The 23,056-nt window shown below is 33.8% G+C and overlaps 1 protein-coding gene and 1 pseudogene across 1 annotated transcript; both read left to right on the top strand.

The window, feature by feature from the left end:
• The first annotated feature begins 3,905 nt into the window (after positions 1–3,905).
• LOC116420121 (vomeronasal type-1 receptor 4-like) lies at positions 3,906–4,869 on the top strand. The gene is given in 2 exon segments (XM_031943710.1): positions 3,906–4,759; positions 4,761–4,869. Coding segments are annotated over 2 exon segments (924 nt in total). The 5' UTR covers positions 3,906–3,944.
• Positions 4,870–16,207: 11,338 nt separating this feature from the next.
• LOC116420020 lies at positions 16,208–20,531 on the top strand (annotated as a pseudogene).
• Positions 20,532–23,056: the final 2,525 nt, after the last annotated feature.

The raw sequence follows: 23,056 nt of genomic DNA on the forward strand, positions 1-23,056 counted from the left end.
TAAAACTAGGGCTAGATTTGACCTCAGAAACTTTGACTGCAAGGCTAATACTTAATCTACTGAACTACTAGCTAACTCACTAGTTGAACTACTACTTAGTTTACTGTCAAATGTATATCTATTGGTTGTGAATGGGGACACACAGTCTTTAAACATGGTTAAGGATGGAGGTAGATGTATTCAATTTTTGGCCATGTGGACTAACTGCAAGCAATATTTTTCTTAGGAGCCATCTGAATTGAGATAAAGATTTCCAGAGATGAATGAAAGATTCTGTATTTCCTTTAATTTTCAATCCATTCTCACAGCAAAATTTCTCTTATGCCTTTGAGGAAAACCATTACTTTATCTTATTTTCAGACAAAAAGATTGATACATTGAAAGACCAATAAATATTTAAGAATCTCTCAAGTTACTATGGTATAATTTTATTCACCCTGATGTTACATTTTGTTTAAATGTTGTGTTTTCAGAAACTGAATGTACCAATAAGAACATGTATCAGGAAAGAGCATGGACTACATATTTAAGGAGAGAGAATTGGTCCTTAAAATAATCATATTGGGCCATGCTTGGCAAGGAAACAATTTATGCCAAGAAATGACTCGTCTACAGTCTTATAGTTTAGTCATCAATTTGGATGAGGCAATATTAAAAAAAGAACCCAGAAAGATTTTTTTGGTAAAATGAGGAGCCCATAAAATTCTAAACCACAGAAGTCCACAGGGCCATCTTAGATACCTATTAAAGCTAACAAGAGAGCAACTGTGAGTTATCAAGGACTATGGTCAGCAAGCAATAGTGAAAGTACAAGTATTTGCTGAATGTCAGAACGAACCAGGGAATCAGCATTATAAAATGTCTAAATAGAAATTTGTGAATGCTGATCTCAAAAAAATGCTGATTTTTCATTTATTCAATATTTTTTTTATGATTCTGCATGAATCCCTATGGAAATAAATGAAAAGTGGAAAGTACATCAAATCCTTTTTATATATGATATTATTTGATCCTTTTAGAAAAGTTATAAGCTAACTGTATGATGCTCATGTTACTGATAGATGTCTGAAAGATATAGCAATTAAGTGAAATGCTTTTCATCATGGCATTAGGAGACAACAAAGAGTTGCACTCCATTTATCTCTTGTACCGCAGTCCAAAGCTCTATGCTCCACATCATACTGGCAAAAACTGTGCATGAAGCTCTGAAGAAACCAACATTTGTAAAGAGGTATTAGTCAATATCTTTCAAAAGTTATGTGCATATGAGCACAAGTCTGTGTGTGATCATATAAGAAAACATAACATTCTTTCTCAATTAATCTTATCCAAAGCTTATTTTATAATTGCTTCACTCTCCTACCAACACTAATTTTTTTAAAGTATTTTTTCCTATAACACTAAAATGATAGATCACCTGTTGGATTTTTCATGTTAATCAGAATATAGGCAATTGATTTACTGTCCAGAATATAGTCATAAGAATCATAGAATTATTCTATTGAAGCTATTTTGAGCTAACTTATAAAAGCAATTGTTGCCCGTATTGGATAATGTTTTCTTTCTGTAAGAATCTGATCCTATCAGTCTTCAGTATTTAGATAATCTATGAGGTATCAATGCCATTCTAAAAAATGAGGCATACAGATTTATGCAACCACACATTTGCATATACACACAAAAATACTATAAATATGAAATAGAATTTAAAAATTGCCACCTACAAATAAAACTATTTTACAATGCTCCAAAATGAGAATAATTGAGAAAGCAAAAAATGCTATCAGTACAAAATTTTCTAAAATTCTATATTTCTGAAATGACCAAGGAACACTAAAGCTCACCTCATTGGTAAGAGATCTGTAGAATCTAATTTGAATTCCTGATTTTATAACAAACTTTTCCCTTCCCTCCCAGATCACATGGGATTTGAATATCTTCTGTCCAAGAGAATAAAAATGTAATCTTATAACGATGTCCTGTACATTTTACATATGTTTATGATATTAATTGGAGTCAGTGAGAATGGTTTACTCCTTTATTTGTATGGCTTTAATTTAATCACTAGTGAAAGGATAAGACCTATTAATGTGATTTTCATTAAATTGCTTCTTTCCCATATTCCAATGATTCTCTTCAGGGGAGTTCCATTTGTAATCCTCGTATGTATCCAGAAAAATTTTCCTGAATGACATTGAATGCAAAATCATTATTTATCTCCAAAGAGTGTCCTGAGACACTTTGCAATAGCTGCCACCTGATTGTCATCTGGGCCCTCACTATCAGTTCCAACAGCCCTAAATGGGTAGAATTCAACATCAAAGATGCAAGGTGCATTGTTCCATCCTTTATCTTCATATGGCTATTCAATTTGCTGATAGATGTGTTTGTGCCTCTATATGTGACTAGTCCCAGGAAAGATCCTTAGTCATCTTCAGAAGAAATTGGGATACTGTTCTATAGACTGGCATGCCATAAGATAAATTGTCTTCAAGTTCAAAACAGAGAAATGTCAACAACCAATGAAAAAAGAGATTAAGGATTTGTAAGCACACACGAGAAACAGAGAGGCAGACACACACACATAGAAAGAGAGAGAGAGAGAGAGAGAGAGAGAGAAAGAGAGAGAAAGAGAGAGAGAGAGAGAGAGAGAGAGAGAGAAGAGAGAGAGAGAGACAGAGAGACCGAGATACAGAGACAGAGACAGACAGACAAATTGACAGAGACCAACAGAGAGAAAGAAAGAATACTTTGAAAAGTATTGTCAATAGAAGTAGTGGGGCTATTCATTTCTTTTGGTAAAATGAGAATACTTAATTTTAACTCTGAGATTCAAGATCTAATTTCTGGTCACACTACCTAGATTTTGGTGTGTGTGTCCACTGAGGAAGTCCTTTGGTTTTCTATTCATTTAAATTTTTTCTATGTAAAAATTATATATACATAAGGTCTAATAAAAATCTGAGGTTCCAGCCAAATTTAAATAATTCTCTTTATGCACCCAGTGTTTCCTATCTTAAAAGCAAGAACAGCTGCCTCAGAGTTTTTTTCACTTTTCAAAGGGCATATAAGCCATAGTCCTGCCATCATGAATGTCATTGGCTTTTGAGAATGCCATTGAGCTTTCCTATATGTGACAAAGATGTCATAGAATAAAAATATTGACTACATGTAAAATATATATATATATATATATATTTATATATATATATATTCATACATTATATATATATATATATATATATATATATAGTACTTTCTTCAGGGATTGAAGGAAGAAAGGGAAGAAAAGGAGAGAAATAAAATAAAAAGTACACAGCAGAAAACAAAATAAACTACTATAGTTGAAGAAAGATGGTTATTTCAGAACATGTGTCATACATATTATATAGGTTTTCTTGAAAAAATTATTGCTTGATATTATAAGTCCTTTCTTATATTCTGTTGTGTACATGGCAAGGTGTTCTTCTTCTTTTCCTATTTTACATTTTACTTTTAAATAATAAATATAAAGATATGTGTTTATTAACTTTTGCTGTAAAAATGATCTGCACATGAGTCAAATTTTATGTGATCTATGAAATACCAATGCCATTCTAAACAAAAAGTAAGTATATTTACATAAATAGAGAATAAAACAAATACATAAAAACATGAGACATAAAATAGAATTTAAAATCCCTATTTACAAAAAAAATTACAATAACACCAAATAAGAATAGTTGCATCAAGAAAGTAAAAAAAAAAAAAATAGAAAACTAGTATGAGTAAAATATTTTCTAAAACATAGCATTTCTGTAACAACTAAGGATTAATGAAGATCACCTCATTTGTAAAAAATGTGCAGAATCTGATTTTGAATTCCGGGTTTTATAACAGATACTTCTCTCTTCATTCCCAGGTCACTTTGGATCTGAATATCATTCTGTCCTAGAGAATAAGGAATGCAGCCTAACGATGATATCCTCTGCATGTTACATATGCTTCAGATTATACTTGGAGTCTTTGGGAATAGTTTACTCCTTTTCTTGTATGGCTTTAATTTTATCACTGGTAAAAGGATAAGACCAATAGGTACGATTTTTGTTAATTTGTTCCTTTCCCATATTCTAATGATTCTTTTCAGGGGAGTTCCCACAGCAATTCAAGTGTGTATCCAGAAAATTTTCCTGAGAGACATTGAATGCAAAATCATTGTTTATCTGCAGAGAGTAGCCCGAGGAGTTTCACTTTGCAATACCTGCCTTCTGAGTGTCTTCCAGGCCATCACCATCAGTTCCAAGAGCCCCAAATGGGCCAAGCTCAAAGCCAATGCCCCAGAATACATTGTTCCATCGTGTGTCTTCATGTGGGTACTCAATTTGTTGGTAGATGTAGTTGTGCCTCTCCATGTGACTGGCCCTGGGAACAACACATTCAGTCATGTTAACAACAACCTTGGATACTGTTCAATACACTGGCATTCCATAACGACCTCCAATCTTGTTATGTGGAAGACACTTTATGATGCGGTATTTCTGGGATTCATGGCCATTTCCAGTGGCTACATGGTGCTTGTTTTGTTCAGACACAAAGGGCAAGTCCAACACCTTCATAACAATAACGTCAACATTTCCACCCCAGAAACCAGAGCCACTAAAGTAATCTTGTTGCTCATGATTTCCTTTGTATGCTTTTATTCAGTTGGTTCCATCTTTGTTATTATAATGGAAAAATCTAAAGATAAAAGCCAGTGGACTATACATATGTCTGCATTTTTACTTCATTTACTCAACAGTAAGTCCTTTTGTTTTAATCAGTAGTGATTCACAGATCCTCAGTTGTTGTAATACTTTCAAAAGAATAAAAATTCTCATCCTCATTCATTAAAATCTCAGAACAAATACATTGAAACTATGAAATTTCAAAGAAGAAAATAAATTCTAAAATCTCACTTCAAAACGTTTATTTCTGATAGAGGACACTGGAGTAAAAGAGAAATTTCTCTTCATCAGAAAATGAGTATTTTGCTTTTTTAGATGTCTGTTCTGTCCACCAAACCAATATTTTTTTTTTCCACAGCAAAAAGAGTAATGATAAATGATCGTTGGTACAAATTCCAAGTTGTGTTCCCGTCCCTCTTGAAAGACACCATAATTGTCTCCAAGGTCAATAGACACAAATGTCAAGAACCAATGACAAAAGAGGTTAAGATTTTGCACAAGTTTAACCAGATATGTGATAAAAAATTAAATGCTATTTTTCATTACTAAAAATCACAGACCCAAGCACTGTATCTCTGTTCTTTACATTTAGCCAATCACTTTTCATTTTCCTAATCCTTTTTCTCTTACATTAATGAGATTTATAAGCTTTTCCTTCTTCCTCAAATATATCTCAATTTTTCAGACATTTTAAAAAGGGAATGTGAAATCGAGTTTATAAGCACACAGAGAGAGAGGGAAACAAAGACAGAGAGAGGCAGAGGTAGACTGATACATAGAGAGAAAGAGTGAGACAGAGAGTTAGAGAGAGAGAGAGAGACAGAGGGAAAGAGAGACAGAGACAGAGAGAGAGAGAAAGAGATAGGGAGAGACAGAGAGACACAGAGAGAAACAGAGAAAGCAGAGAGATACAGAGAGACAGATATACAGAGACGGACAGAGAAAAAACCAGTACTTTGAAAAGTATTGACAGTAGAGGCTGTTCATTTACTTTCATAAAATGAGAATACTTAATTTGTACTCTGAGATTCAAGATCTAATTTCTGGTCACACTACCACAATTTTGGTGTGTGTATCAACTAAGCAAGCTCTTTATATTCTCTTTATTTCTATTTTTCTCTAAAAAATTATATACAGAATAGGACCAATTAAAATCGGAGATTCCAGCCAAGTCTCAATAGTTCTCTTTATGCACCCGATGTTCTGATCTTGAAGGTAACAACAGCTGTCTCAAATAGAGTTGTTTTCACCCTCTGAAATTTCCATTTTTCTATGGGTATATAACCCTAAGTCTGCAACCATGAGTGACTTTGGCTTTTGAGAATGCCATTGAGCTCTCCTATATATGACAAAGAGGTTATAGAGTAAATACATTGTTTGGGTATAAAATGCTTATTCAGGTTTGAGCTAAGTTCAATAATTTATTTGGCTTAATTTTACTTATTTATTGCAATAAAGCCTATTGTAACATAGAGGACAGTCCAGGGGAGAAAGGGAATAAATTTTGTTTGATAAAATGTATTAAATCCTTTATTCCACAGGAATACTTTTGTACAGGAACTCTGCCAGGTTCCTACTTGATCCTCATGACACAATCTATAAAGTACATGAGGCTATCCAAGTTCAAAAAACTATGTAAAATAAAAAGTCATCGCTATAGCAGTGGAGGAAAATAGGAGGCAGCACTTCAATTAACCAGAGAAGAAACAATAATATTGAAAAAGAAATATTAATCAGATATGTGATCAAAAATTTTTAAATGTTATTTTACATTACTAAACAATCACAGACCTAAGCAAAGGGTCACTATTCTCCAGATATAGTCCATAGCTTTTCATTTTCCTAATCCTTTTGTTCTCTTACAATAATGAAGTTTTAATAAGCTTTTTCTTCTTCCTCAAAAATATCTCAATTCTTCAGACCTTTTAAAGAGGGAAATGAGAAATGGAGTTTGTAAGCACACACAGAGAGAGGGAGACAGAGTCACAGACAGACAGGCAGACAGCGAGAGAGAGAGAGAGAGAGAAAAGAGAGAGAGAGAGAGAGAGAGAGAGAGAGACAGAGAGAGAAAGAGAGACAGAGACAGAGACAGAAAGAAACAATATTTTTAAATGTATTGACAGTAGAAGCAGTGTTGCTGTTTTATTTGCTTTGATAAAATGAAAATAGATAATTTTGACTCTGACATTCAAGATCCCATTTTAGGTGATACTACCTAGATTTTGGTGTGTGTGTCTACTGAGCAAGTCTTTTATATTCTGTTTATTTTTTATTTTTTCTGAAAAAATTATACATAGAAGAGGACCAATTAAAATCTGAGGTTCATTTCTCATTTCATCCATACAATTTAAATGATGCTACTTTTCTCTCAATGTGTTACAAATTCCAAATTATGTTTCTATTCCTCATGGAAGACACTTTATAATGTAACCAAGGTCAATACACACAAATGTCAAGAACTAATGACAAGAGATTAAGGTTTTGCAGAGGTTCCACCAGATATGTGATAATAAAATTTTAAATGTTATTTTTCATTACTAGAAAATCACAGACCCAAGCACTGTGTCTCTGTTCTTTATATTAAGCCAATAACTTTTCATTTTCTTAATCCTTTTTTTCCTTACAGTAATGAGATTTTTCATAAGTTTTTCCCTTTTCCTCAAATATATCTCAATTCTTCAGACATTTTTAAAAAGGACAATGAGAAATGGAGTTTGCTTGCAAACACACACAGAGAGGGAGACAGAGACACAGGGAGGCAGACAGGCAGACAGACAGACACACACACACACACACACACACACACACACACACAGACAGAGAGACAGAGAGACAGAGGGGCAGAGACCAAAAGAGAGACAGAGACAGAGAGAGAGAGAGAAAGACAGAGACTGACAGAGAAACAGACAGGAAGACAGGCAGACACACACACACACACACACACACACACACACACACAGAGAGAGACAGAGAGACAGAGAGGCAGAGACCAAAAGAGAGACAGAGACAGAGAGAGAGAGAGAAAGACAGAGACTGACAGAGAAACAGACAGGAAGACAGGCAATCAGGCAGACAGACACACACACACATACAGAGAAAGTGAGACAGAGGGAGAGGGGGGGGAGGGAGGGAGAGAGGAGAGAGACAGAGAGACAGAGAGAGAGAGAAAGGAGAGAGAGACAGAGAGAGAGAGAGAGAGAGAGAGAGCAGAGAGAGAGAGAGAGAGAGAGCAGAGAGAGAGAGAGACAGAGAGAGAGAGAGAGAGACAGAGAGACAGAGAGAGAAACAGAGACAGAGAGAGAGAGACAGAGACTGAGAAAGAGAGAGAGAGAGAGAGAGAGAGAGAGAGAGAGAGAGACAGAGAAAGAAAGAGAGACAGAGACAGAGACAGAGAGAGACAGACAGTACAGACTGACAGAGGGAAAGAAAACTACTTTGCAAAGTAGTGACAGTAGAAGCAGTGTGGCTGTTGATTTGCTTTTGTAAAATGAGAATAATTAATTTTGACTCTGAGATTCAAGATACAATTTCTGGTCACACTACCAAGATTTTGTGTGTGTGTCTACTGAGCAAGCTCTTTATATTCTGTTTATTTTTATTTTTTTCTCTGAAAAATTATAGATGGAATAGGACCAATCAAATTCCAGCCAAGTCTAAAAGATCTCTTTATGCACCCAGTGTTTCTGATCTTGAAGGTAAGAGCAGCTGTCTCAAATAGATTTGTTTTCACACTCTGAAACATCCATTTTTCTGAGGGTATATAAGTCCTAAGTCTGCAACTATGAGTGATTTTGGCTTTTGAAAATGCCATTGAGCTCTCCTATATATGACAAAGAGGTCATAGAGTAAATATATTGTTTGGGTATAAAATACTTATTCAGCTTTGAGCAACTTCAAGAATTTATTAGGCTTAATTTTACTTATTTATTGCAATAAACCCTATGGTACCACATAGAGGAAGGGTCCATGGAAGAAAGGGAACAAATCTCTTTTGAAGAACACTTAAGATAAAATGTGATTAAATCCTTTCTTCCACAGGAATACTTTTGTACAGGAACTCTGCCAGGTTTGCACTTGATCCTCACTACACATTCTATAAAGTACATGAGGCTATCCAACTTCAAAGAGTTATGTAAAATAAAAAAATCTTCACCATAGTAGTGAGGGGAAATAAGTGGCAGCAATTAAATTAATCTGAGAAGGAACAATAATATTAAAAAATACTTGAAATAAAATTTGTAAGACAAATCAGAACATATATAAGTATCATATAATCAGAAAAGGAAATTAGCAAAAAGTATAAAAAGTAATGATTCCATACTAAAGTTTATAACAGAAAAGTAAAGCAATCACAATGAAAATGGATTTTTGATATTTCATGAAGTGATGCATAATTCCTAGAAAGTTACAGATAATATAAATGAGAAACCCATCTTGTAAAAGAAGACAGTATGAGAATGAGTTCTAAAACCAGCTTTCAAAGAAATAATGACTGAGGCAGATAAGAGTTGAGCACATAATAAAGGATTTCCAAAGAAATAAAGGATCAGAGAAATGGAATGAAAAATTAAGCATTCATAAAAGGCAGTAGCAGAAAAATTTAGTTGAACAAAATTTTTTTTAAATTAAAAAATTTCAGATCCAAGATATCAGAGTAGAAACTGCATTTGAGCTGACACTTCTCATCATTCCCTCAGAAATAATTTTAAAATAATGCATCAAATGTTATTCTGGTGCCAAGAAGTGCTTTAGTAGAGCCATTTTTCCAACCAAAGATAACTTCAGTCAGAAGCAGAAATATGTGCTACCCATTCTTTTGCCCAGTGCTCAAATCTGAGTTCTAGTTTTCGGGTGGAGAAACAAGGGCTCTGGTTTAAGTTTGAGTAAAGAGGAAGTAGCGTTGCTAGTTCCTGGTGAACAGTTTTAGAGCAAGAGAGAAGCACAATTGCTCGATTTTAGGGAAGATAGAGTATCTTCCAAAATAAGAAGTAGAATTCACAGGAAGAGAACAGTTACCATGCCTTTCTTAACTCACACAATCTTAGAATCCCAGAAAACTGACAAACTGCAAGAGCTACTTATGAAAACCACAGGAAAACAAAGAAATAACAAAAATTTTCACAATAAAGCTCTAAAACTTGAGACAGTGATACTCTCCACCACTTCTTCCAAAAGATGAAGAAAGTCAAATTTTAAATGAATTTCAGTGTTATATAAGTAAGAAAAATTAGCAAACTATCATAATGTAATCTCAACAAAAATGTGTTATGGTGACAAGGAAGCTCAAGACTTAAATTCAGATAAACTCAATAACTTCAAAATATTTGCAAAAATAACTTTCAATGAAAATTGCAGAATTCAAATTAATGCAAGAAGCATTCCTAAAAACCTCAATAAAAAGATAAATGAAAGCAAATTATTAATTCAGTCTTTTATTATCTCTAAATTCTAGATAAAGGCATTAAAATCCTCTTGCTAACCTTTCTCTACAGAATATAGAGAATTGTATAAAGTATAGGATAAGTATCGAACATAACCTATTTCAATTTAATTCACAACCTATCTTCATTCATTGCTATTCACATGCTATTGGAATGTTTCTAAATTTTAAAAACCAAATAAAAGAATAAAAACATAGATTCAGAAAAACACATAATATATATATTCCTATTATTTCCTAAATGTTTCATCGAGTTTTTTTACCCAAAAGCTTGAAAAAAATTACGAACATCATTTTTTTAATCTACAGATAATAAAAGACTGCATCACAAAAGTCATTATCTAGCTATTATTAGCAATATATTAAGTGTTGTTTTGGGTTTTCTTGTTTGTGTTGGAATGTTAACATGCAATTTTTAATATGTCCACCTTCCATGATCATAACTCACATCTTCAGTTAATGAAATCTAAGCTCCTCCAAGGAAGGTTAAGTTAATACTAATAAAGCTAATAAAGCATTCGTTGTAACAGAACCACGTACCTGAATTTTGAACCTTAGGGTTCGAATGTCTGTCATGTTTTATACTCTTTGTATTACTGTTGGACAAGATAGTATAGACCACCCTAATCCCTTATCTTTGTGGCAAGTTATAGTATCCTGAAACAGATCCTTTTCCTACCATATTTTTGACATATTCTTCCACATATGAAGATGAGTCAACTAGTGCTAGTGATGCTAGTATTTCCAATGAATGTGTCCATTTCAATCAAGCAGGACATGCTCTGTTAATGCTACACCCTTTTCTTTCCCATCCTGCTGTCACCATGACCCATTGGGTACCATTCCTTCATGAGCCCTCTTGCTCACAATTGAAGTTGAACTTTATTTCAATTTTGACTTTTGAATAAACATATCATAGAGATGGAAGCTTGAAGTTTTCTATAGGAGAAATAAATGCTGATAGAGTTTCATTAATAAGCCAGACTTTTCTACCAATCAAAGCTAGGCAAAGCAAAGATAGGAGGAATTCACTAGAGAATTGGGAAAATTTTATTCAATCATCAGACAACCAGGTGATAGAGGGAATAGCGGACTTTATTTAATTCAAGAAACCTGACTTCAAGTAGAAAGTATTATTCATTTTATCCTCTGATCCTGGATAATGTCATGTAAGTTCTTTCAGTCATGTTTTTCTTATTACAGTTCAGGTAGACTAATAAAGAGAACAGGTTATATAAAATAATTCTCCTAAAGTAGTTTAAACCTTGATTTATGCTTATATTTCTAAAACAAATTCATGTCTATAAGCATGTTTCCTAATATTAAAACCCAACAAAACAAAAAATACTCACACAGGAATACATCCACTTTCAATGATTCTACTTTGCTCTCAATGTGTTACCTACATTTTTTCTTTTAAACAAACTCCTAAAGATATATCACCATCATATAATATCAAAAAATCATAGTAGTACTATATTCACATGGTTACTTTGACTATCCAAAGATTTGTCTCTACAATAAAGTGTTCAATTAATTATAATTATTTTCAGAAAGAATAGAATTGATGAGTTGTTGTTGTTGTTCCTGGTAGATCTCCTAGATTTCAGGAAATTGTTCCCTGGTATACCAATACACTGAAATCACTCTCTGTATTTCTTCCTTTCATATTTTTAAGCAGAAAGAAAATTTCTCCCCACCAGGTAAAGTGTTGCTCCTTTAGAGATTCTAATTAGTCACTTTTAATAACTGCTGGGGATTTTTATTTAAGATGAAGGGATGTCATGACATGGCAGATTCCTTCTCCCAACTTTTACTTTTGAGGTGACAGTAATTGAGGTTCTTGGGGAGATGAGCTCAGAACAGGCTGTGCTTATAACTTCAGGCCTGACCATCCCCCAGAACACACACATGCACACTTACCCAAACACACACTCACACACACTCACAACTGTAGCCACTTCTTTGGCAGCACAGATCAGACTGGTGAGTAACTTTACATCTTTGTCCCAGAGATCAGATTCCTAGAAATCCCATCTAGGGGAAAAGTTGTTTTTCCAGTTCTTGGGAGGCAGAAGAGATGTTGCAGATGCAGCCTCAGTAGGGATTATTCCTTTTCAGATTGCAGCAGGGACATATTAGCTCTTCTTCAGCAGTCTTCGGTACCTCTGTTTTTATCTCCCCTTAAGTGGTTCCGACCAGGCTAAAGGGAGTGGATGGAGATGCAGTGCTCAGCTGGTTATGATTCAGATGCTGGCAGATTCTGCACTGAAACCCTCCTGGGAGGAAATGACATCCTGATTGTTCCTTTCTCATTTTATCAGGAAACTTTTGAGTCTGAGCTCAATCCAGGAGAAAGAGAAGCTCTGATCTCTGTTTCAGGCTGAATGTGTGAGAAAAGTCACTGTGACTGTGCAAGTTCAGAGCCCATCTGAAGGTGCTTTGGCAGAGCATTCTAGGCTTAGACCCCTGGCTGCTTCAGGCTCTCCCTGTGACCTCTATGCTTTCTTCCCTCACACAGACACTTGACTGGAAATTATATGGATTCCAGGCTGGAAGTTCTGTTGGGATTGTTCAAGCAAAAGTTCCAAAGTCACATCCCTTTCTTGTGTCAGAGCATTATAGAGCTTAAAGGAAGTCAGAGAAGTTGACCAAAAGCACCCATTTTACAGGTGAGGTAACTGAGACCAATGGAACTGAGGGATATTTTCACAGTCAAAGGAAGTTTTTGGGGCTGCATTTCAGTGCCTCGGCTCTCTGCCTGCTATTTAGCTCCTTCTCCTGCCCTCTTCTGTTCCCTAGTTGTCCTTTGTGCCTGTTTGATTTCAATGTAGCTTTCACTGATTGATTAACTGGAAGGTACTCTCAATGAAGTTTTTCCTCCTTTCCTTCAGACTTCCTTTGTCTTTATTCTTTTATAGGAACATAACTTCTGACACTCTAATAATCATGGTTAATTTAGAATCAATGACTTCCTACATTTTATTTTGTGCTGAGGCAAGGGGTTAAAGGACTTGCCTAGGTCACAAAATTAGTAACTATTAAATGTCTGAAGTTGGATTTGAACTCAGGTCCTCCTGACTTCAGGTCCACTTCTCTATCCAATAAGGCATGATTCATGGGCATCCAGGGTACCTGAGGCATTGAGGCAGAGAGCTAACTGCTTTTTCCAGTAAGTAAAAATAAATTTTAAAATATACGAAGTCAGGGTAGCTAAAAGGCTTATTGGATAGAGAAGTGCACTGCATGTCCATGAATCATGGTAAAGTGTCAAGGACATCCAACTTAGAAGCAATGGACTTTGGGGCACAGAATTTTATCTGACAGAAACAGGAATGTATCCTGCAATGCAAAGAAGTCCAATATAATTTTATATTTTCTTATTAATATTATGATGATAACAATTTTGAAAAATTTTTGGCCATGGACTCATATTTACTACCACCAATTTATTAGGAAATATACATTTCTTCAATGATTATTAATTATTTGACAATTTTATGATAATGCAAATCATAGCAAAATTACCATAGCAATATCAACAATAACATAATTATTATCCTTTCTTCTGGCCAAGGATTGATCTAGATATATTTAATTTTTGGTTATATAGCCTTGATGTAAGCAGTATTTTTCCTACAATCCATGTGCATCAGATTATCTCTTCATATTTCATTCTTTTGTTACAATAAAATTTCTGTTATGCCTTTAGGAAAACCATTGCTTCAGCTTATATTCAGATAAAAATTGTTACAGTGAAAAGCAATAAATATTTAAAAATCTCTGAATTTCCTATGCTATGATTGTCTGTGTTATGGTTACATTTTGTTTAATTAAGAAATGCATTGTATTGATATGAACATTTATCAGGCAAGAACCTGGTCTGTAAATATAAAGACAGAGAATGGGCCCTTAAATAATCATATTGTACAATGTTTGGCAAGGCAACAGTTTATGCCAGAGAATGTCTTCTACTATATTTGTATGGTCTAATTATCCATCTGTATGAAGCAGGTACTGAAGTAGGAAAAGAACTCAGAAAGATTTATTGGTTAAGATGAGGAGCCCATGAGACATGTAGACTAAACGATTAAAGCTCACTTGTCAGTATCAGAAATGTATTCAAGTCAAGAAGAAAGCCACTGTATGCTACCAAGGATTGTCGTCAGCAAGCCGTAGTCACAGAATAAATATTTGCTGAAAGTCAGGAAGAGTCAGAGAATCATCACTGCATTGTGTCTGAATAGAAGGTTGTGAATGCTCTCAAAAAATTACACAGCGTTTATTAATTTGGTATAACTTTTTTTTAGGATTCTGCATGTATCTCTACAGAAATAAATGAACATTTAGCATTAAACAAGGATTTTGAAGTCCTTTTCAAACATACTATATTATCCTTACAGATAACATATAAGCTAACTGTATGATGCTCATGTTATTGATGTAGGTTTGAAACATATAGAAATTAAGTGATAAGCTGGTCATCATGCTGTTGGGGGGAGCAAACAGGGGTTCAATCCATTTATATTTTGTGTTCCAATCCAAAGCTCTCTGCTGCACATCTTTCTGGTACATAAATCATGTATGAAGCTTTAAAGAAATCAACATTTTTAAACAGATATTGATCAGTGTATTGTAAAAGTTATATGTGTATATGTCTCTTTGTGTGAATATAAAAGACAATATAAAAGTCCTTCCCAATTAGATTTCATCCAAAGCTTACTTTATATACTATATAATATTTATGTACTGGGAAGAATCTAAGTTTGCCATCAGTGACAGTTGCATTTGTGAATATTTCTTTGTGGTCATAGATGTGTCCATATTAAATGCAGCAGGATCATTGAAATGAAAGTATTTATGAGCTTTGTAATTACAGTAACCTACTGTTGAAAAGAGTTGTATTTTCTCTGTGATCTCAAGAGGCCCATAGGAGCGTCATAAATATTTCATTAATATCTAATGAAAACCAAAAACAGGATTGTTTTTCCATGATTTCTGACTAAAACAAGAGCAGGTACATCATCACCCCTGGCCACAATGGTGTTGATGTTGCCTGACAAATCCATCTTAGCTTCTTCCAAAATTACAAGTGTTGTCATAGAGAAGAGACTGTAGCAGTAAATAACGAATAGGTATATTTAGAAAACTATAGAACAACTTCAACTTATAAAGGAAGAGATATAGAGGTACACACAAGCATTGTATAGTCTTATACAGATGCATATACATATGTATGGATATGTAAGTAGGGTTATAGATATCTATGTATATGCATGAATGTATTTATATTTGTGTATAAGTTAATCTGTATATGTGTGTCTGCTTATATATATGTACTCACACAATGTCTTTATATATATATATATATTTAAATTTGACTTTTCTTCAGGGATTGAAGTAAGAAAAGGAAGAAAAGGGGAAAACAAAATTACAAAGTACACAACAGAAAAGGAATGAAAAACTACAAGAGTAAAGAAAAGATGTTCATCTCTGAATAATTGTCATACATATTATATAGGGTTTTTCATAAGAAAATGTATTGCTTTATATTATAAATCCTTTCTCATGTTCAATTGTGTACATGGCAAAGTGTTCTTCTTTTCCTATTTTTGGATTTTATTGTTAAATAATAAAGAAAAATGTATTTACTAACTTTATTCTATAAAAATTATCTGATCATATGAGTAAAGTTTTTATGTGATCTATAAAATATCAATGCTATTCTAAACAAAAGGCAAATATATTTACATACGTATATAATCAAATAAATACACAAACATATGAGACATAAAATAGAATTAAAAATCCCTATTTACAAAATAAAATTAAAATACACTCAAATAAGAATACTTGCAACAAGAGTGTAAAAAATAGAAAACTAGTGGGAGTAAAATATTTTCTAAATCTTTGTATTTCTGTAACAACTAAGGATTAATGAAGATCACCTTATTGTTAGAAATATGCAGAATCTGCTTTTGAATTCCTGTTTTATAACAGAAACTTTTCTCTTCATTCCCAGGTCACTTTGGATCTGAATATCATTCTGACCAGAAAATAAGGAATGCAGTCTAGCAATGATATCCTCTGCATTTTACATATGTGTTTCAGATTATAATTGGAATCTTTGGGAATGGTTTACTCCTTTTCTTGTATGGCTTTAATTTTGTCACTGGTAAAAGGATAAGACTAATAGATACGATTTTTGTTAATTTGTTCCTTTCCCATATTGTAATGATTCTTTTCAGGGAATACTGATTGCAATTTTGTTTGTAACCAGGAAATTTTCCTGAGTGACACTGAATGCAAAATCATTGTTTATCTGCTGAGAGTGGCCTGAGGAGTTTCACTTTGCAATACTTGCCTCCTGAGTGTCTTCCAGGCCATCACCATCAGTTCTCTCAATCCAATTGGGCCAAGCTCAAAGCCAATGTTCCAAAATACATTGTTCCATCATGTGTCTTCATGTGGGTACTCAATTTGTTGGTAGATGTAGTTGTGCCTCTACATGTGATTGGGCCTGGGAACAACACATTCAGTCATCTTAAGAAGAACAAAGGATACTGTTTAAAAGACTGGCATGCTGTAATAACCTCTAACCTTGTTATGTGGAAGACACTTTATGATGTGGTATTTCTAGATTCATGGCCATTTCCAGTGGCTACATGGTGCTTGTTTTGTTCAGACACAAATGGCAAGTCCAACATCTTCATAGCACTAGTGTCAACCCTATTGCCACCCCAGAAACCAGAGCTACTAAAGTAATCCTGTTGCTCATGATTACATTTGTATACTTTAATTCAGTTAGTTCTATTTTTGTTATTGTAATGGAAAAATCTAAAGATACAAGCCAGTGGACTATACATATGTCTGCATTTTTACTTCATTTTACTCAACAGTAAGTCCTTTTGTTTTAATCAGTAGTGATTCACAGATCCTCAGCTATTGTAATACTTTCAAAAGAATAAAAATTCTCATCCTCATTCATTAAAACCTCAGAACAAATATATTTAAATTATGAAATTTGAAAGAAGAAAATAAATTCAAAAATCTCACTTTGAAAGCTTTATTTGTGAAAGAAAACACTGGAGTAAAAGAGAAATTTCTCTTCATCAGAACATGAGTATTTTGCTTTTTCAGATGTCTGGTTCTGTCCACCAAACCAATAATTTTTTTTCCAAAGCAAAAGAGTAATGATAAATGATGGTTGGTACAAATTCCAAATTGTGTTTCCATCCTTCATGGAAAACATCTTGTAATGTCACCAATTTCAATACACATAAATGTCAAGAACCAATGATAAAAGAGGTTAGGATCTGCACAGGTTTAACCAAATATGCGATAAAAATTTTTAAAAGTTATTTTTCATTACTAGAAAATCATAGGCCTTAGCACTGTGTCTCTGTTCTCTAGATTTAATCAATAAGTTTTCATTTTCCTAATCCTTTTTTTTCTTACAGTAATGAGATTTTTTCTTATTTTATTTTTTGTTATAGCTTTTTATTTACAAGTTATATGCATGAGTAATTTTATAACATTGACAATTGTGAAACCTGTTGTTCCAATTTTTCCCTCCTTCCCCATCCCTCCCCAGATGGCAGGTTGATCAATACATGTTAAATATGTTAAAGTATAAATTAAATACAATATAAGTATACATGTTCAAACAGTTATTTTGGTGTTCAAAAAGAATCAGACTTTGAAAGAGTGTACAATTAGCCTGTGAAGGAAATCAAAAATGCAGGTGGACAAAAATAGAAGGATTGACAATTCTATGTAATGTTTCATAGTCATCTCCTAGAGTTCTTTTACTGGGTGTAGCTGGTTCAATTCAAGCAATGATATTTTAAATAAGTTTTTCCTTTTTCCTCAAATATATCTCAATTCTTCAGACATTTTTAGAGAGGGAAATGAGAAATGGAGTTTAAGCACACACACACACACACACACACACACACACACACACAGAAAGACAGAGAGGCAGAGAGAGAGAAAGAGAAAAGACAGAGAGACAGAGAGTCAGAGACAGAGATTGAGAGAGAGACAGAGAAAGAGAGAGAGACACAGAGAGAGACAGAGACAGACATAGAGACAGGGACAGAGAAAGAGATAGACAGATAGAAAGACACAGAGACAGAGAGTAGAGAGAGATAGAGACAGCCAGACAGACAGACAGACTTATAGATAGACAAAGACAGAGACAGAGAGAAAGAAAGAATACTTTGAAAAGTATTGATATTAGAAACAGTATGGCTGTTCATTTGCTTGGTAGAATGAGAATAATTAGTTTTGACTCTGAGATTCAAGATCCAATTTCTGGTCACACAACGTAGATTTTGGTATTTGTGTCTACTGTGAGTACTGAGTCTACAATAAGTCCTTTATATTCTGTTTATTTTAATTTTTTGAAAAATTATATAGAGAACAGGACCAATCAAAATCTGAGGTTCCAGCCAAATCTAAATAGTTCTTTTATGCACCCAATGTTAAGTTTTGAAGAAAGAGGGAGTAGCATTCTGTAGTTTCAGAGTGAGTGAACCACAATTGCCTTCATTCCTTAGGGAGGAGAGAGTCTCTTCCAAAATAAGAACTAGAACTGACAGAATGAGAACAGTGACCATGCCTTTCTCTACATCCTTCAATCCTAGAATCACAGAAAATTTACAAACTGAAAGAGCTACTTATGAAAACCACAGGGAAAGAAAGAAAAGCAATAACTTTTGAAAATAAAGTCTAAAACTTGAGGCAGTAATACCCCTTCATTACCTCTTCCAACAGGTGAAGAAAGTCAAATTTTGAATGAAATTCAAAGTTATATAAGTAAGAAAAGTGAGCAAACCATCATAATATAATCTTACCAAAAATGTGTTATGGTGACAAGAAAGCTCAAAACAAGTAAAGCAATCACAAAGAAAATGGATTTCTGATATTTCATGAAGTGATGCATAATTCCTAGAAAGTTAAAAGTAGTATAAATGAGAAATTCATCTTGTAAAAGAAAACAGTATGAGTATGATTTTAGAAACTGTTGGAATCTTTACAAAGTGTTAAGAAATTGGAGTTGATAGAGACAATAATTATCTAATTTGGCATGGTTCAATATGATTGATTTGATCTTAGAAAGAGATATTTTGGGCCAGAACTTGAAACAAGGTACTAAGTACAATTGATGGAAACAATGCTTGTGTTCATACCTTTAGAGAGCTCATAAGTATCTAAGTACTCAATGGAGTTCACACGTTTGGGAGAATTCAGGGTTTACAAAGAGATATCTGAATTCACACCTCTCCTTAGGGCCAGAGAGCATGATGGGAGATATCCCACAATCCCACTCTCGAGAAGTAGCATAAATACAGCTCCAATAAATTACTTGAGAGAGTTTACTTCAGAGTTTTCTTGGGAGCTCAAGGGAGTTTTCTTAGGAACATTGACTTGGGTCGGAGAGGACCACTCTGGGAGGAAGCCCACAAGCCCTATCTTTGAGGCAAAAGAGATTCATTGTATCTTCTACCTTGGTGCTGGCTAGAGTCAGAAGGACAAACCTTTGGAGACATTCAGGCAGAGCTCTTGGACCCAAGTGGAGAGGTAGGCCTCTGGGCTAACCAGGCTATATTGAAGGACACAATAAAAGATCTGAACTCTTTTATCACCTGGCTGTGTTTTGGAAAAAGAACATCACAAGAAACCAGCTTTTTTTAATTAATAGCTTTTTATTTACAAGTTATATGCATGAGTAATTTTACAGCATTGATAATTGCCAAACCTTTTGTTCCACCTATAACCAGTAGATGTTAAATATATTAAAGTATAAATTAAATACAAAATAAGTATACATGACTAAACCATTATTTTGCTGTACAAAAGAATTGGGCTTTGAAATATTGTACAATTAGCCTGTGAAGGAAATCCAAAATGCAGGTGGGCAAAAATATAGGGATTGGAAATTCAATGTAATGGTTTTAGTCATCTCCCAGAGTTCTTTCGCTGGTGTAGCTAGTTCAGTTCATTACTGCTCCATTGGAACTTATTTGGTTCATCTCATTGCTGAAGATGGCTAGGTCCATCAGAATGGATCATCATATAATATTTTGTTGAAGCATATAATTATCTCCTGGCCCTGCTCGTTTCACTCAGCATCAGTTCTGCTGGTCATTTCTTACACAACAATAATATTCCATAATATTCATATACCACAATTTATTCAGCCCTTCTATAATTGATGGGCATCTACTCAGTTTCAGTTTCTGGCCACTACAAAGAGGGTTGCCACAAACAGTCTTGTACATACAGGCCCCTTTCCTTCTTTAAGATCTCTTTGGGATGTAAGCCCAGTAGTAACACTGCTGGATCAAAGGGTATGCACAGTTTGATAACATTTTGAGCATAGCTCCAAATTGCTCTCAGAATGGCTGGATGTATTCACAATTCCACCAAAATGTGTTAGTGTCTCTGTTTTCCCACATCCCTCCAACATTCTGCATTCTCTTTCCTTGTCATTCTAGCCAGTCTGACAGGTGTGTAATGACATCTTAGAGTTGTCTTAGTTTGCATTTCTCTGATTAATAATGCTTTGGAGCATCTTTTCATATGGCTAGAAATAGTTTCAATTTCTTCTTTTGAGAATTATCTGTTCATATGCTTTGACCATTCATCAACTGGAAAATGGCTTGATTTCTTATAAATTAGAGTCAATTCTCTATATATTTTGGAAATGAGGTCTTTATTATAACCTTTGACTGTAAAAATGTTTTCCCAGTTTATTGCTTCCCTTCTAATCTTGTCTGCATTAGTTTTGTTTGTACAAAAACTTTTCAATTTGATAAAATCAAAATTTTTGATTTTGTGATCAGGTCTTCTCTTTAGTTCTTTTTTGGTCATAAATTCCTTCGTCTTCCACAGGTCTGAGAGGTAAACTATCCTATGTTCCTCTAATTTATTTATAATCTCATTCTTTATGCCTAGGTCATGAACCCATTTGACGTTATTGTGGTGTATGGTGTTAATTGTCAGTCGATGACTTGTTTCTGCCATACTAGTTTCCAATTTTCCCAGCAATTTTTGTCAAACAGTAGGTTCTTATCCCCAAATTGGAGATGTCTGGGTTTGTCAAACACTAGATTGCTATAGTTATTGACTGTTTTGTCCTTTGAACCTAACCTATTCTATCGATCAACTAATCTATTCCTTAGCCAATACCAAATGATTTTGGTAACCGCTGCTTTATAATATAATTTTAGATCTGGTACAGCTAGGCCACCTTCATTTGATTTTTTTTTATTAATGCCCTTGAAATTCTTGACCTTTTGTTTTTCCATATGAACTTTGTTGTTATTTTTTAGGTCATTAAAATAGTTTTTTGGGGAGTCTGATTGGTATAGCACTAAACAAATAGATTAGTTTAGGTAGTATTGCCATCTTTATTGTATTTGCTCGCCCTATCCAAGAGCATTTAATATTTTTCCAATTGGTTAGATCAGACTTAATTTATGTGGAAAGTGCTTTGTAGTTTTGCCCATAAAGTTTCTGATTTTCCCTTGGCAGATAGATTCCTAAGTATTTTATACTATCAGTAGTTACTTTAAAAGGAATTTCTCTTTGTAACTGACTGCTGGATTTTGTTAGTGATATTTAAGAATGCTGATGAGTTATGTGGGTTTATTTTGTATCCTGCAATTTTGCTAAAGGTGTGGATTATTTCAAATAACTTTTTAGTAGAATCTCTAGGGTTCTCCAAGTATACCATCATATCATCAGCAAAGAGTGATAATTTGATTTCCTCATTGCCTATTCTAATTCCTTTAATCTCTTTCTCAACTCTTATTGCCAAAGCTAGCATTTCTAAGACAATATTGAATAGTAATGGTGATAGGGGGCAATCTTGTTTGATTCCTGATCTTACTAGGAATGCTTGCAGTTTTTCTCTATTATAAATGATGCTTACTGATGGTTTTAAATAGATGCTACTTATTATTTTAAGGAACAGTCCATTTATTCCTTTATTCTCAAGTGCTTTTAATAGGAATGAATGTTGGATTTTATCAAATGCTTTTTTTGCATCTATTGAGATATTCATATGGTTTTTGTTAATTTGGTTGTTAATATGGTCAATTATACTGATACTGTTTCCTAATATTGAAGCAGCCCTGCATTCCTGGTATAAATCCTACTTGATCATAGTGGATTATCCTGGGGATAATTTTCTGTAGTCTTTTTGCTAATATCTTATTTAAGATTTTAGCATCAACTAATATCTTATTTAAGATTTTAGCATCAATATTCATTAGGGAGATTGGTCTATAATTTGCTTTCTCTGTTTTCAACCTACCTGCTTTAGGTATCAGTACCATGTCTGTGTCATAAAAGGAATTTGATAGAACTCCTTCATTCTCTATTTTATCGAATAATTTATATAGCATTGGGGCAATTGTTCTTTAAATGTTTGGTAGAATTCACATGTAAATCTATCTGGTCTTAGGGATTTTTTCTTAGGGAATTGATTAATACTTTGTTCTATTTCTTTTTCTGAAATGGGACTATTCAAGCAATTTACTTCCTCCTCTGTTAGTCTGGGAAGTCTATATTTTTGGAGGTAGTCATCCATTTCACTTAGGTTATCAAATTTATTGGCATAAAGTTGAGCAAAATAACTCCTTATTATTTCTCTAATTTCCTCTTCATTGGTGGAAAGTTCTCCCTTTTCATTTTTAAGACTACTAATTTCATTTTCCTCCCTCCTTTTCTAATCAGATTTACCAAAGACATCTATTTTATTGGTTTTTCATACAACCAACTCTTACTTTTATTTATTAGTTCAATAGTTTTTTTACTTTCAATATTATTACTTTCTTCTTTTAATTTTAAATTTCAAATTTAATATTTGATTGGGGGGTTTTAATTTGGTCTTTTCTAGCGT

The sequence above is a fragment of the Sarcophilus harrisii genome, chromosome 6 (genome assembly GCF_902635505.1).
Source record: "Sarcophilus harrisii chromosome 6, mSarHar1.11, whole genome shotgun sequence".
Lineage (NCBI taxonomy): Eukaryota > Metazoa > Chordata > Mammalia > Dasyuromorphia > Dasyuridae > Sarcophilus > Sarcophilus harrisii.